This window comes from Rhinatrema bivittatum, chromosome 8 (assembly GCF_901001135.1).
Source record: "Rhinatrema bivittatum chromosome 8, aRhiBiv1.1, whole genome shotgun sequence".
NCBI classification, from domain to species: domain Eukaryota; kingdom Metazoa; phylum Chordata; class Amphibia; order Gymnophiona; family Rhinatrematidae; genus Rhinatrema; species Rhinatrema bivittatum.
In genome coordinates, this window is record NC_042622.1 from 73,769,188 (window position 1) to 73,785,016 (window position 15,829).

The 15,829-nt window shown below is 42.3% G+C and overlaps 1 protein-coding gene across 9 annotated transcripts in view; it reads left to right on the top strand.

Moving 5' to 3' along the window:
- The window catches only part of LOC115096893 (copine-1-like), a 238,687-nt gene extending 223,146 nt beyond the window's left edge, over positions 1–15,541 (top strand). For all 9 annotated transcript variants that reach the window (XM_029612135.1, XM_029612134.1, XM_029612136.1 and 6 more), the window contains 2 exons: positions 6,269–6,505; positions 8,379–15,541. In XM_029612135.1, coding sequence (XP_029467995.1) covers positions 6,269–6,505; positions 8,379–8,516 — 375 coding nt within the window. In that variant the 3' untranslated portion in view covers positions 8,517–15,541. The remainder of the gene's footprint in view (positions 1–6,268; positions 6,506–8,378) is intronic.
- Positions 15,542–15,829: the final 288 nt, after the last annotated feature.

Genomic DNA, 15,829 nt, shown 5'->3' on the forward strand with positions numbered 1-15,829 from the left:
AAAAAAAAAATGTATGAATATGAACTAGATCATATAGTAGATAGTGTGATATCTTAGAATATTTATGATTATGAACTAGAAATATGTATATGATGCAATGTTGAACTAGAAGGTGATCGCTGACCACGAATATAAATGTGGATATTGTAAACCGTTGTGATCTTTTGGAACGACGGTATATAAAAAGCCTAAATAAATCTATTACTATCATGCCCTGGAGGTGAGAAAACCATATATTGCTCTTTGGGCATGAAGTGGTCAGAGCAGATATGGGGATAGCACTGATAAAGTGAAGCATATTACATGGAAAATTCTTGACAGGACTAGTGATTATATTCATAGTTTGAGTGGGGTGTAACATTATCCATAGTCCCTTATGGTCAGAGACTGCTTTCCTGTTTATCTGTTGACAGTAGTTCAGTAAGCCATACAGATGGATCATGAGACTCTTCCACATGGTGACTGTTCAAGAGCATGCATGAGAATTTTCTGTGTGTCATCAGACTGACTGCTCTCATCAGAGGAGGACATCCTACTGCCATTGAGACTCCAGCCAACTATGCCAATTTTATTTTGCCTCTATGTACTTTTTTCTCTTCTTAGATTTTTTTCATTCTTATTCTCAGTAAAAACAAGCTGTTATTTCTCACAATTCCTTTGATTTTGTCATCATCACCTCAGCCCTACTCATTCATTGCTACTTTGACTTAATTCTGCTCTAGCAATCCGATTTATGTTCTTGATGTATCTGTTTCTTCCTTTGATCTTACTGCAATGATTTTGTTTATCATGACTAAGAAGCAAACCAACTTGCTTCAAGAGTTGCCAAAGTCCTCTCAGAAGATGTACATCTCTTTAGGGCATGTATGAAGAGCACTATAAATGCTTAGATGAAGGCCATATATATGTATGTGTGAATGAAATCTATAATAAGATGTCATCATGAGCAGTTCAAACCCAGCAGGAGAGCCTCGGAGTCTACTTGACAGGCATAAGTAATTCTGGTTTGAAGTGGCCTTGAAATTTTTGAAAATAGCCTAAGGAGCTGACCACAATCACATTAATAACCTAGTCAAGTAGTCCTCAGCCACTTTGGGTCCAAGAATGGGGTCAGGAACCACGATGTCCCACTCTTCCCCAAGAATGGGGTCAGGAACCACGATGTCCCACTCTTCCCCACTCACTTCACTTCACTGGAGCTTCATGACTCATAAGTTGAAGTGGGTGATTCTTAAGCAGATACTTGGGTGCTTGCTGTTGGCACATAGATGCAGGACCTTGTAGGTGTTCAGTGTTTTCCATGCTACAAAATAGCTAAATAGGGAGGATGGCCCATCCTCCTACTCAAGTGAAGCCAAGCCATGCTGGTTTTCCAAGTGCCATCTGCCAAGCTTTACATTGTCTCACCATATGATCTTTGTAGATGTCCAATCCCCCATGATAATTACCATGTATTGTTCAAGATGTTACAATCAGGTTTGGACTGGTTGATCACATAAGTGTTCATTGACTCAGAGGTGTTGGACTACTTGTATCGGACACTTTGATATTGATGGAAGCATCAAGTAACTTACTTTTAGTGACTTTCTATGGGTGCTGGGTATGTGGATGTCTGTTCCAAATAGGATCTCCATTTCAGCCACATTCACATCAAAGCCCAGATAGGTCACTTGGTGAGTTATTGCACTGATAACCACCACTACCTTAATCCCAGGCTAGTTTACTATCCAGTGCCCAAAGCATCAGCTGGCCCATCCTCCAACACCTCCTCAACCTGTCAGATGAGTGTGTGGGTTCCAAATGAGTCTAGTTGAAAGAGAAACTGAAGAAGACTACACTCCAGATCTCTACTTGAAGCGCTCTCTGCAGCATGCAGGAATTGTTCTCCACTAAGACCATTTCTTGTCCTTATTTTGTTCAAAAGAAGGCTAAGATTATATCTCTCGCTTAACAGATCTCAGGAGAGCCCAGGGTACTTCTGCTAAGACTTCTGAAGTATTTAGATGCACCAAAATAGTTGGTGATAGTGTGCGTTTACCCTGTTCTACAGGATGCTATGAAAATGTGGAAACGCTTATGTTAAGTGCTGAGTGTAAATAAGGTGAAAGTAATATGCCATGTCCGGGCAATTCCAGTATTCTGCCATGCCCAGCATCTCTGTGAAAGTGTGGTTATCTAAGAACGCTAAGATGCAGCTGTCTTTTCTACCAAGCTATGAGTATTAAGATTTTGGATGATGTTGGTAAGCAATTATATTGGAATGTTATGCTCTCTTCCTGTATAGTGGACTACCATATCTATGTGGTCAATTACTTGACATCCTGTGAGGTGCAAATTTGCGCGCACGCTCTCTCAGGAAGAAAAGAAATTCCTCTCCAGTCAGCCAGACCAGTCCAGACACATGGGTTTATGCTCCCTTACCAGCATAAGGAGGACAAAACAGATTTGCTGCTGTCACCCCATATAGAGATTTAGGCTGGCCTCAGCCTACAAGTATTCTCTGTCTCCAGCAAATGGTAAACAAACTTCCCGTGCTAAAAGCTGAAGCCAGGTGTAGACTGGGTAAAGAGGACTTTGGGGAGATCTAGGCTGCTCCTGGGATGACAAGCCTGTTGGGCTGTCCTCCCCTGGTTGAGTTTAGCTACCTTTTGAGGTGCTTCCAGGGGGCATTGAGTTGCACCCAAGCAGGGGTTGATTGACTGAGAGCCTTGCTCCCTGCCTTCTGCATCCCAATACTATTCCCCTTTCTTTCTCTCTTGCCTCCCCACGTATCTCTCCTGACTCTTTTGTTTTTGCTGCTCTCCCCATCCTAAGCAGACTGCTTAAAGTAAAAAAAAAAAAAAACCCCCAAAAACCAGGGAAAAGATTTTAGCAGAGAGCAATGCCTTTGGGGGGAACTCTGGCAGGTGAGCACCAGGTAACAGTGTCATGGTGGTCAACCACAGTGAGAATTGTGCTATTTGGGGGGGGGGGGGGGGGGGGGGGGGGAGAAGAGACATGTGACTGGCCGAGCATGTAACCTGTGTGATGTCCAAGCTAGCACAGGAAATGGCAATTTATGCTGATAGTGCTTGATGGAGAGGGAAGGAGCTGAGCAACAGGGATTTACATCTCTAAGGTGATCTTGCTACAGTGGGGCCGGATTTGAAGGAAGTTCCCACCAGGGGCTTTGTGTTGTGATGGGAACTGTGGATAGCAGCAAGGGAGTCTGAAACGGTGCCTCCTGTTTTGTTGTCTGTAGTACCTGGGCAGGACCAGGTTCTTCTAGCTCAGAGCTTTCTGGAGGATTTATGCTGCACCTTCCTTCAGTATTTCCTGCAGTGATGCTTTGTCTGCAGAGCTACTGCACTTAGAGCAGGCTTTTTATTGGGGAAAATACTGAATCGGGGCCATCTTCAGGTTCAGTCACCCAAGAGCTTTTTCCTTCTGCTTCAGCGAGAAAGTGGCTCTGGGAAGAGGAGAACTAGGATTTGGAGGAAGAGAAATCCTCGAAATCTAACATGTCTGTTATTTTGCTGGGTGATGGTCAGTGGAGTGGTGATAGAAGTTTGGGAGGAAGGTGAACTCTCTTCCAAAGAAGGCATGATCCTATACCTGGACAATTTGTTGATGATGGATCCATCTCTTTCAGGAGTTCTGGAGTCCCTTGAAAAGTTCATAAGACTCCTCCATTCCTTAATCTTCCTGGTCAACTTTGCCAAGTCAAATCTGGTGCCAACTGAAAGAATTTAGTTCCTAGGAGCCCTGTCGAAAGAGCTGCATTGCTGCTTGGCCTAGTAAGGGCCTTCCTTCAACAGAACCAAATGTCAGCAAGGTCAGTCCTGGTGGTCCTTGGTCACATGGAAGCTTTGGTGACTCATTCTCACATGCACAGCCTTCATTGGAGTCTCCGAAGCCAATGGGGTTAGCTCTAGCAACCATTATTGCACAAAATCTCTGTGATCTCTGAGATGAGAGCATTCTTTCAGTGTTGAATGAAACCAGAAGTTCTAAAGACAGGTCTCTCACTAAGAGAGACCACTGCATCAAGTGACTCAGTCTACCTATACCTCCAGCAAGGGGTAGGGGGTGTACACTGGTGCAATGCTGAAACAAGTATTGTGCTCCCCAATGGAGTGTGACTTGTAAATCACCTGGAGCTGTGAGCCATTTGCTATGCTCAGAGATCCTTCTCTTTCCTTTTAGGAAAGAGAATCTTAATCCAGATGAACAACCAAGTGGCCATGTACTTTTCAAACAAGCAGGAAGGCCATCCAAATCTGGCCATGTGCAGGACATCACAATGTCCTTCTCTAAGTAACTTACATTCCGGGAACCCAGACTACATTAGCAGACTGTCTCCTTAGAGTGTTACTTCTATCCAAGAGTTGCGGAAATTTGTTCAGTTGCTGGCGAAAGCCAGCTATCGATTATTTGCCTCAGAAGTCAACAGGAAAGTCAGAAAGTTCTATTCCATGTGTCTAAGCAGCTAGAGAACAGCTCCCAATGCTTTTTCTGCTAAACTGGAATATCAGGCTACTCTGTGTACCCACTGATTTTGCTAATCTCCAGAACTGTCCAGAGGACCTATGGGATAAAGCACAGTTAATCCTCGTTGTACCAGCCTGGTCATAGCAAACATGTTTTCCATTTCTCGTTCGTCTGTTGGTTCAGTCTCATTTCTGTTGAGGATATCGGACTCTCATCATGTAGGAAGATTGCTGCCATGTCTGGTCCTCATGGCATGAATGTTGACAGAGCAGTAGTTGCCTTCTTACGCCTTCCAAAGGAGGTGGAGGATGTGATATTTTTAGCTAGAACACTTTCAACCAGGAGAGCCTACATTTTCAAGGGGAAGATGTTCGTGACTTGGTGTGGGACCGGCCATCTGGATCACTTCTCATGTGGCCTGAGAGACTTGCTTTAATATCTGTTCTTCTCTCATCCTCAGGCCTTAGTACCTATTCAGTCAAGGTTCGTCTCAGCATCATTGTAGTGTATCACCAGAAGGTGAAGGGAGCTCCAATCTCTCTGTCCTCTTCCAGTGCCTGAGTACCTTAATGTAGTCCTAGCACAACTTCTGAAGGCTCCTTTTGAACCGCTCTATTTGGTGGACTTGAAGTTTTGGCACAAAGCGTAAATGAATTACAGGCTCTGGTTTTATATTCGCCATATATTTTTTCACAATAAGGTGGCCTTATGTAATCACCCCAATTTTCTTTTAAAAGTGGTATCTGCATTCCACATTAATCAAGCTATTGTACTACCTATGTTCTTTCCTAAGCCCACATGCACACAGAGAATGAGCTCTTCACTCCTTGACTATAGAAGAGCCCTGGCATGTTATCTACAGAGAACTTATCCTTACTGTTAAGCTTCTCAATTGTTTGTGTCCTTGATCCCAATAGATTGGTAATGGGCAATTGCCAAATAGCAGACTGCATAGCACACTACTATGCACTGGCTAGTTTATGGAGTATAGATACTTGCAAAGCTTATCAGGTGAGAGCCATAGCACCTCAGTGGCTCATGTCAGGGCCACTTGGTCGTCTCTTCACATCTTCATCCCACTACCTTCTAGACAGCATGTCTCAAGGAGACAGTAACTTTGGACAAGCAGTTCTGTGCAGCTTGTTCACCCAGTAGTCCACTCTCTACCTGGTGGGACCAGGTTGTTTAAGTGCTTCTGCAAAGCAGTCCTCAGCTTAGGACTCCCCATGCATAATGGCTAATTTAAAGCTGCTTGTCAACAGGGAAAGCAAGTTGGCGTACCTGAAAACAGGATTCTCCATAGACATCAAGATGAATTGGTCATTCTTAATAACTGCCCGCTTCACAGAGAATTGACTACCTTGCTAAAGTTTAAACTCTGGAAGAGACTGAGGGGCTCGATAGAGCGCATGCAGGAACTCGCATGCATGGTCAATAAAGTCTTTGCTGATCTCTGAGAGCTGACTTTGTTGTCATTGTCAGATGACATCTTCCATGCATAATGGCTAATTCATCCTTCTGTCTACAGAGAACCCTGTTTTATAGGTAAGCAAGCTTTTTAAGAATCTTTTTTAGCTGCTGCTACTACCATTACTATTAGTCATTTATATAGCATTACCAGATGTATGCAGTGCTGTACAGAAACACATAAGAGGCAATCCGACACACATTGGAGTCATGACCCATCTAAGTGGCTCATTGCATGTCTCTTATCAAAGAACAATTATACAAGTAAGTAATTATGCTGCAACCACCGGAAAAATATCCTGACCCCAGATGGTGCTCTCTCTCCCAACAGCAATACTTTGTGCTACTGATAATCACAGATGGCGAGATAACGGATTTGGACCATACCAGGCAGGCGATAGTTAATGCTTCCAGACTACCTATGTCCATCATCATCATTGGCGTTGGCAGTGCTGACTTCAGAGCCATGGAATTCCTAGACGGTGATAATGGGGTGCTGAAGTCTGCCACAGGAGAGTCCGCTGTTAGAGACATCGTGCAATTTGTGCCTTTCAGACAATTTCAGAATGTAAGTGAAATGTATTCTAAGTATTATCAGATCTCTAGAAAGGCTGTTCCTTGCCTGGATTTCTAGATACATAATTTGGTTGAAAAAAAAACCAAACACTATACTACAGTAGACAACATAATTACAAAGTAAGGACTGGTCCTAGCATGTAGGATTCAACAGGATTTAAAAATCATGAAACGGCAGCTACTTCCCTTAACAGAAGGTACGGGGTGGGGGGGGGGAGTAATATGCATGGAGCAGCAGTTACTACCATAAGCAACTTACTAGGCAGAGTGAATGGAGCCTTTGGCCTTTACCTGCTCTTGATTACAATGTTACTGTGAAGACTGGGAGTTATCAAATCTAAATAATTTTTTATCCTGACTTTTCCAAAAGGCTGTAGGTGGGGAACAACAGTTAGGCTGCTAACACTGTTAATGTACCTTTTAAATTAGGGTTTGGAAGGGGAAAGCTTTATTGATTTCATCCATCATTGCAAATGTGATTGATTATAAATGAGTAGGAGGATGGTGAGAGTGGTGCCAGGGATCATGCAGTGTTTAGGATCTGAGGCAGCATGGATTTACCTGAGATTGGAAAGAATTAGATCAGGGGAGAGCACAGGTGATGTGGTGTACTTGTTTTTGCTAGAGCTTTTGGCCACACAGGAGAGATGAGCCTAGGAGTGGGTGCTAGGGTGGGAAGTTGGCTTACAGAACAGTTGACTGATAACAAAGCATGATGATGGTAAATGGAGCTCGTTTGGAGAAGAGGAGGGTGACTGTGGAGTGTTCAGGCAGAGGCATAGCTAGCCTGTGGCCAATATGGCCTTGGCTTTTGGAGCCATCCAGTAAGGAGCACCACCACTCCCTCACAATACAGCTGAAGAAGAGCTGCCTCACTGCCTTCCAATACAGTCCTTGGGGCTAAACAGCTCTGGTGCCCCTCATCAGGGCTGTCATTGAAAGGGGGTAAGAATCGGGGAAGGTCTGGACTCTGTATTTTAAGGAGCCCCATTTGACCATGGTGACCCTTCCTCTGGAAGCACTGTTCCAGGCCCATGGCCCAAAGTGCATTGCCAGGAGGGAGGTGGGGAGCAACATTATCGGGCACCACCTCCTTTCTGGGCTTAGATATAGCCTTTGCAAGGCCAAAGTTGCTCCTCACTGAGGGCAGAAGTTAAGCTGCTAACTGCTTGCACTTAACCCCCTACCCTCATGAAATCTTCAGGGAGGGGAAAGTAAAAGGGGAAGGATAGAAGATGAGGCAGGGGGAGTGGGAGGGTGGAAGATGTGATGGGTTGAAAGACATGAGCAACAATCGAGTCGAAGATGATTAATCTGGAAATGAGAGGAGCAGTAAAAGTGAAGAGAGAAGTGAGATGAAAGAAAAAAGATGGGAGAAACTAGAAGTACAGATAGAGGAAAGTGAGATGAAAAGATGAAATAAAGACAGAGGAAAGCAAATTGAAACCAGAGGAGACTGAGGATAGTGAGGAAAAAGAAATGCTCAAAGGTAGATATATATATATATATATATATATATCTGAAGTCTGAAATGTATCTTGTACAGTTTTTCAATTCAAATGTAATTAAATTATGTATAGTTGAGGGACATTATTCCACTCTAGATAGTGTTGTGAAAAATGTGCTAGACTATTTTATATTTATATAGGATTGGGGGTAAGGTGATAGTTGTCATATCTCCCACTCCAAACTCCCTAGAGTAGGCAATGCAAACTTAAATTGTCTGAAAGGTGAACCTTTTAGCATAGTACAGAGCTGCGGAAGTCAGTGGTGAGAGGATTAGTTTTCTATAGCATTATAATTTCATTTTAACTAATGTAACTTAACACTTCGTCTTGCTGAATTCTTCCTTTTTCTCTTTATAGGCACCTAAGGAAGCTCTTGCCCAGTCTGTACTGGCAGAAGTCCCAAAACAGCTGGTTTCATTTTTCAAGATGTGCGGCTGGCCCCCCTTGAAACCACCACCGCAGCAGCAGCCAAAGCAACCTCAGCCAAGCTCTTAACCTGATTCATATCAGGTGATTCTCTGACCAGTCCCTGAGCCTGCAGATTCACAAAAGGAGAATCATGTCTGTCTTTATATACCAATGATTTCAGAATATAAACTTGATTTGGAGAATGTGCCAATTAAGTTCCATTTAGAAAAGTTACTCAGTTTTCTGTCGTGACCATTAGCTACTGAATTTTGAATCTGGTGGCCTTTGGTGGCTCCTGTGATAAACCTGGATGAACAGAGTTTCTTACTTTGCTATTAATTTTTATTTTTAATGAGAAAGAAGCAACTCAGATTTCCTGTCTCTAAGCATAATAGTTTGGTGCTGTTTGTGTAAATACAAAGAAGTAAAGGTCAACAAACAAGTTGTAGGTAATACCATTTTAGTGCTTTTTTTCTTAAGAAAAATCACTTATGTATTACTTTCTGTCTATACACATTTCTCGAACCATTGAATCTAAAGTAACCAACATTTTCAGGATATATATCTTAAAGCTAGATACCAAAATAGTTTTCCCATAAAACTAATAGATCTAACCCACTATGAACAAAAATTATTCTGCCATTAAACTTTATAGATCCAGCCCAAAATTGAAAAAAGAATTAGAAACAAAATAAAATTTAGAGCATCCTCAACTTAGCCAACGTCGGTGGACTTCTCATAAATTAGTAAAATTGTAATTCCTATGTAATGAGACCAAGAATGTATGGTTTATGAAAGCTCTGACATAATATGGCACTTTAGTTCTGGACTGGGTCTTTGTACTAGGGGAGAACTGACCCCGGAGGCAGATGAGCGCCCTTGGCAATTTAACCTCAGTGATTTTCTCCCTACTATTCCCTGGGAGATATTGAATGAAGAGCAGTTGGAGCAGGGTATCCCTGAGATCGAGCAGCAGTGGTAGGGGGCACTGTACCTTTTGGCCCTGCACATATACCTCCACACTGTGCCCACTGCAGGTCCTGCTCCATCGGCACACCTAAGAAATGGGAAGTAATGCTAGATTGTAAGGCTACTGTGGCAGCGGAGAGCCACAAAATTCCAATTACCACCCATTAAGGACAGTTCTGACCAGGAGTGGTGGTGGGACCAGACGTAGATCAACTTTTTATAAAATTTAACTTTTCTTTTTTTTAAAGCAGTCAAGTATGCAAGATGACTGCACCCTGTACTGCATGCATAGCTGAAGTCTTGTCAGATTCATTCAGGCTTTTATTGCCTCTTCCCTGGTTCTAACAATGGAGAAGAAAGAGGACAGACCTTGGGTGTTTCCCTTAATAGCCATCCCTGCAGCTGTGGGTCCAGGCGAGCTATTCATTGACTTGGAAGCCAGATGCAAGGGGATCTTCGTTTGTGTTACACTGGGGGAAAAATGCCGATGAGGAACACTGCTTGGACTTTGAAACATCACTGAACCTTGACGTACGATCTCCTTCTTAGCCACCCTTCTTAGCCACCAAAAAAAGTATAGCGTGACCAGTGTGTCTGTCTTGTTGGTATGCAGTGTTCATTCTATGAGGATCAAAGCAGGAAGGCTGAGAGAAGCACCCCAGTTGGATACACAGAGGTTAACTGTTATACAGGAAAACCAGACTGGAAAGATGGAAGGAAGCAGCTTGGTTACATCTGCATGGAGCATTGAAATCTGGTGCCCTTGGAGTATACCTGCATGTTTAAACTGGAGAGCCTGAGTCTACCCAGCAAGGATGTGCTATAAAGAAAGTACATTCCAGTATATTCTATATTCCTGGAAATCACCTGGCAGGCTATTAAACCAGAAATGTCACTGGCTGGGCAAATGGAGGATTTGGAAGAACTTTTTTTTAAGGAAAAGAAACCAGAATTGCTTGTCAGGAGCAAGTGATAAAGGATGATGATAGTAGCTGTGAATCCTCGAAGGGTCAGATGCCGGTCACTGAAGGCTCAAACTGTTTCCTTTTTTTTTTTTTTGTCAATTAGATTTTTATTAACCATTGAAAACATGAAACAAAACATTAGACATAAAGGCCGACTACAATGGTATTCAGTTTTACAACAATTCCGAAGTGTCTGGGCAGGGAAATTGCATACATAAAACTATAAGTCAATAGGACCAAGACCTGTATCCTCAGAAGGAAAGTCAACATAAATAACATTATCAGGGAGTCTGCATTAAACCCAGGTAACACCTTTTTGCATGGTAATTCAGTCCTTTCAGCTAAAATTGAGAAGCTGATAAATGCCATTTGGAGGCGTCCCCAATTCTTATATCACCAAGGGAGATGCTGAGATATTTGTGGGAAATTTTATATTCCATTGAAAAAACAGTGCCACCTTTAACAAAAATGTTTTGTCTCCCAGTGGATAAGTGCTACAGTAAACACTGAGGAGTACTAAGGAAGGGCAACAGACAATGGACAGTCTGGAGTTCCTCTTTTCTAGAGTTCTCAATAAAGGAAAGCTCCATTAAAGCTACTGTTTTGTTTGCATCTCAGTCTGACAAGAAACTGATTTTTTTTTTTTCACAGAGCTACTGTATTTTTTTCCTGAAATGTAGTATATAGATTTTTCCAGATGTGTTGAGTAACTCAGGGTGGGCTCAAGAAGTTTTTAGCCTCACGTCCTAAGGTTTGTCACTTGGAAGGAAGTTTTCTGTGGTGGGGTTTTTTTTTGGGGGTTTTTTAGGGGTGGGGGAAGGAGTGTGTTTGTTTACAAATATTCTCCAAGAAAATCAATATGTTTTTGTGATGTCTGAGCAGTTAGACTTTTTTGGAGAACAAAACTGTCCTGGATGTGTGGTACCTTCCATCAACTCCTGAATGTTCCCTAGCCTGTTCTAGAAGGGGGTGATGTTAAGTCAAGATGTACTTGATAGAACTAGTAACAGAGGTTTATAATTTCCTCTGTTACTTTCAGTTGTTTGAGATTGAATCTTGCTGCTTTTTGAGGGCTTGGATAAATGCTTGCTGGTATATTTTTGTGGTTAAGTGTTCAGGAATGTTACTTTATTCTCTTAGAGGAACATTTTTTTCTTATATAATTCTTAAGCAAATAAAGAAAATGCTCATAAGAATTGTTCTGCAATTCTTTTCTTAGACTAGCTATAATTGTGACAAGCTTTCAAGAGAGATTACTCCATCAGGAACCTGCAAAATCATTGCCTTAGTTTGCAGTGACTGACTAAAAGGAATGCAACTCGGGAAATTGTCACGTATTATATTTATCCAGTAAAAAGGTATCACCTACAAGTTTGACCTTTATTTCTATTGTTGCTTAAAATTAACTATCATATTTCTTATTTGTGAAACTATAGCACCATCTTGTGGCCATTATGGTGGTAGATTTCAGATTCAGAAAAGCAGCAGTACTAGCAAAAAACGTTTTATATTAAGTGACCAAACAAATTACCTCATTATGAGCCCCTTGTTTGACTAAGATTTTTATTTCATTCTTGAGGAGCTAACTGAAGTTTTAAGTCTTGGAAAATTCATTCTGTTATCAGTCATACTATTATAAATCTAAGTAAATTGGGTGCAACTGTACTAATCCTTATCCGAGCCCCAAGCAGGCATCGCATATACCCTTGTGGTCCACAGTCTTTAGCCAGGTTCCATTTTTTTTTTTTGTTAGTACATTCTTAAATAATTCCTGTTCAGGTGCAATTAATGCTTACTCATCTGGACATAACAGTTGCATGCCTTCCATTTTATATGATAAGGGTTAGTAGCATATCTCTCTCTATCCTGCAGTATCTTCCTTATCCCAAATGTGTCAGGGAAGGAGGTTTTTAAAAATCCTAGCAGCATGACCTTAATAAAAGGTGCACATCTTTTGTTCCAGAAAAAAATATTATAAAATTAAGATTATATGTAGAATAGACCTGGGAATAAGACCAATAGAAACAATTTAGCCAAGAAATGGGTAAGTTGTGTACTGAGTACTGTTGCAAGTACTGCTGCTTTTGTCCTTCCTTTGGTTTGCTCATGGTTAGATAACTGAAGCAAATAGTAATTAGCATATTTTGGGATCATAACTAATCCTATTCCATTGGGATTATATAAATTACATGTGCAGTACTTTAGCAGTAATGCAGAGCAAACTGCACAATAATACGAATTATGCCATATGAACCCCCCCCACCCCCACCCCCGTATAATACCATGTGGAATGCAGGATGCCCCTCTCCCCCCCCCCCCCCCCCCCCCCCCCCCATATAAACTCTAGATTGTCTATAGTGCTGATCGCTGCTCTCTGCAATGACTAGGCAACACTGCAGTATTCTGGTAATACTGCTTTTGGTGTCAGTACAGAGAGGCTCCAAAAGGTTTGGTTTACTTAACAATATTGTTTCCTATGTGAAGCATATGTAAACCCTAACACAGGGTTAGGCAGCTCTGGTCCTGCAGTACCACAAAACAGGTCTGGTTTTCAGGATATCCCCATTGACTATATTTGAGGTATATTTGCATGCACTGCCTCCATTGCTTGCAGATATATATCTCATGCCTATTCATTGGGGGGATATCCTGAAAACAGACTTGATTGTAAAACTCCAAGACCAGAATTGCCTACTCCTGTCCTAACAAGTGTAATATGGATCCCTGTTTTCTCCTCCTCTCTCCATCTCCCTCTTTTCAGCCCTCCATATTTTTCCCTTTCCACAGCTTTCCAAAATGTTCTCCTCTTCTCATCTCCCTCTTCTCAGCCTTCCTCCCAGCTTTCCCCCCTCCTCTCCCCATCTCCCTATTTTCAGCTTTCCCCAATTTTCTCCTCCTTCCCATCTCCCTCTTTTCAGCTTTCTCCAATTTTCTTCTCCTCTCTCCACCTCTCTTTTCTCACTTCTGCCCCAGCCCCTTCATCCCCACCCAAGATGCTGAATTAGTATCCTACCAGGATCAAGCAGTTCTTCCAAATCCTCCATTTGCCCAGCCAGTGACATTTCTGGTTTAATAGCCTGCCAGGTGATTTCCAGGAATATACTTTCTTTATAGCACATCCTTGCTGGGTAGACTCAGGCTCTTCTCCAAAGAGTTGCATGGGTCTCACGAGATGCTGGTTGGCCACCCCTGCCCTAAGACCTTGTGCTTGGGCAAGCATATTCCAGGGTTCTGTGTCTGCGTGCATAGAAGACTTATGTTCCCCTGATGTGTGTCTGTGTGGGTAATGTGTGATCATTCAGTGTTTTGTGTGTATGCAGTTTGTTCCTTTGTAATGCTAGAGTTGCAGGCAATGATCACTTCTTATTTGAAGTTGAACACCTCTGGAGTGCTCTAATAATGTGGAAGAAGATGTACCCAGGAGTATAGGTTTGGCTAATGTACACGCTTAAAGGCTTTTGTGTGAGGGTGCAGAGAAATGGGGTTGTGGGAAGGCTTGTCAAATAGCAAAAGGCTTTGGTTAAGAAGCCTAACATTCTGACATTTATAATTGATCCAGAGATTTCTCTAGATATTTGTTCTTAGTGGTAATAACATTTTATTGATGTAAGCCTATTGATTGTGTAAAGCAAGGGTTCTCTGCATGGGCTGCATACAGGTCTGATTTTCATGAAATTTGCAATGAATATTCACAAGATATACATGCATGCACTTGATCTAAGAATGAGGTTAATTTGCATAGCTTGGTTATGCTAATAATCAAACCTGTTTGAAGCCCTCAAGGTCTAAAAGTGGTTTTCATCCCAGTCCTCGGGACACACAAAGCCAGTCAGATTTCAGGATATCTGCAATTAATTTGCATAAGAGATTTACATGCATCTTTCTCTCATGCATATTCATTGTGGATGTCTTGAAAACTTGCCTGGCTAGGTGTGTCCCGAGCACTGGGATGAAAACCCCTGGTCTGAACTATTCCTAGGGTCAGATGTCAGTAAGCACCTGCCTAGTGGTGCCTTCCTATGCACAGTGTATCATATGTTTTTTAAAGGGAGTGGGTCTGAGAGGAGAGAGGGCCTCTGAGGAGGATTTGCCCATTGATTACGCCACATCTTTGAGGATTTCCTCCCTCCCCCCCCAACTCCTGCACCTAGAGGTGCATGAGAGGTGTAAATCTGGCCCTTATTATACCTGCAGTCATGTGATTACTTCCGCCAATCAGACAGGAATGTCTTTAGCCATATCATAGTTCTAGTAATATCACATGCTGAGATACACCAAAGTAGTTGCATAGACAACAGAAAGCATGAGTTTTGCTACCTCTTACTATACTGAGTATATTATCTGCTGCTTTATATATAGTGCCTTGCCAGTTTCTATAGTTTATGAAAAAAGTATATTTTTGTATCGTTTTCTTACTTTCCATTTTAGTTTTTTTTACAGTAATTGCATCCCATGCCTTTAAGCATTACTGGAGGATGAGTGCAGAGACATTTAGCCTGCTGGCTGCCCTGTATGGAGCATTCCTGCCTTACTGATTATGCATTGAAGAGGAGGATCTCTGTGTGCATTTCTATAATAGACATAGCTAGTGGCAATCCTTTGCTGCTTTTGCAGAGAGCTAGGAAATATGAGAACCTCTCAGATTTAAGGTACATCTCTGCCACACTCACTGTGTGACCTCATGAATGTCTCCCTATACACAGCTTCTCTGTTTTAATCTTTGTTCATTTTGTAAGTCCTTTGAAACAGCTATGAGACTGAGGCTTTAAAAATAACCACTAGCATAGCAACAAAGTAGATGGCAGAAAAAGGCCAATCCTAATCTGCTCATTTGTTTCTGTTCCACCATTGTAGGTAGATGAGCATGAAAGACTCCATATTTAGTTCACACCCAGCCTTCTTACCATGTCTAATCACAAAGCTTGAAATCTTAATAGCTGCCAATACTAGTGTGGCTGTTGCCCAAAATTCTGGCTGCCTTGTAGCCTTTCAAGATGGTTTCTTGCCGCCATTATCCTGGTCAATACAAGGCATGCATAACCTGCAAGTCAGACCCGGCTATCAGGCTGATACAGAAAGAAACGTGGGAGAGCGGGCGAGCGCCTAGGCCAGTGTCCTGTGCGCGTGATCCAGTAAATAAAAATATGCTAATTAGGGTCCGCGGTAAAAGGAGGCGCTAGGAACACTAGCGCGTCCCTAACGCCTCCTTTTTGACAGGAGCGGCTGCTGTCAGCGGGTTTGACAGCTGACGCTCAATTTTGCCGGCGTTGGTTCTCTGACCCACTGACAGCCACGGGTTCGGAAACCGGCCGCCAGCAAAATTGAGCGTCCAGTTATCAACCTGCGAGCCGCGGGCTGTTTTTAAATTTTTAATTATTTTTTACTTTTGGGACCTCTGACTTAATATCGCCATGATATTAAGTTGGAGGGTGTACAGAAAAGCAGTAAAAGCTGCTTTTCTGTACA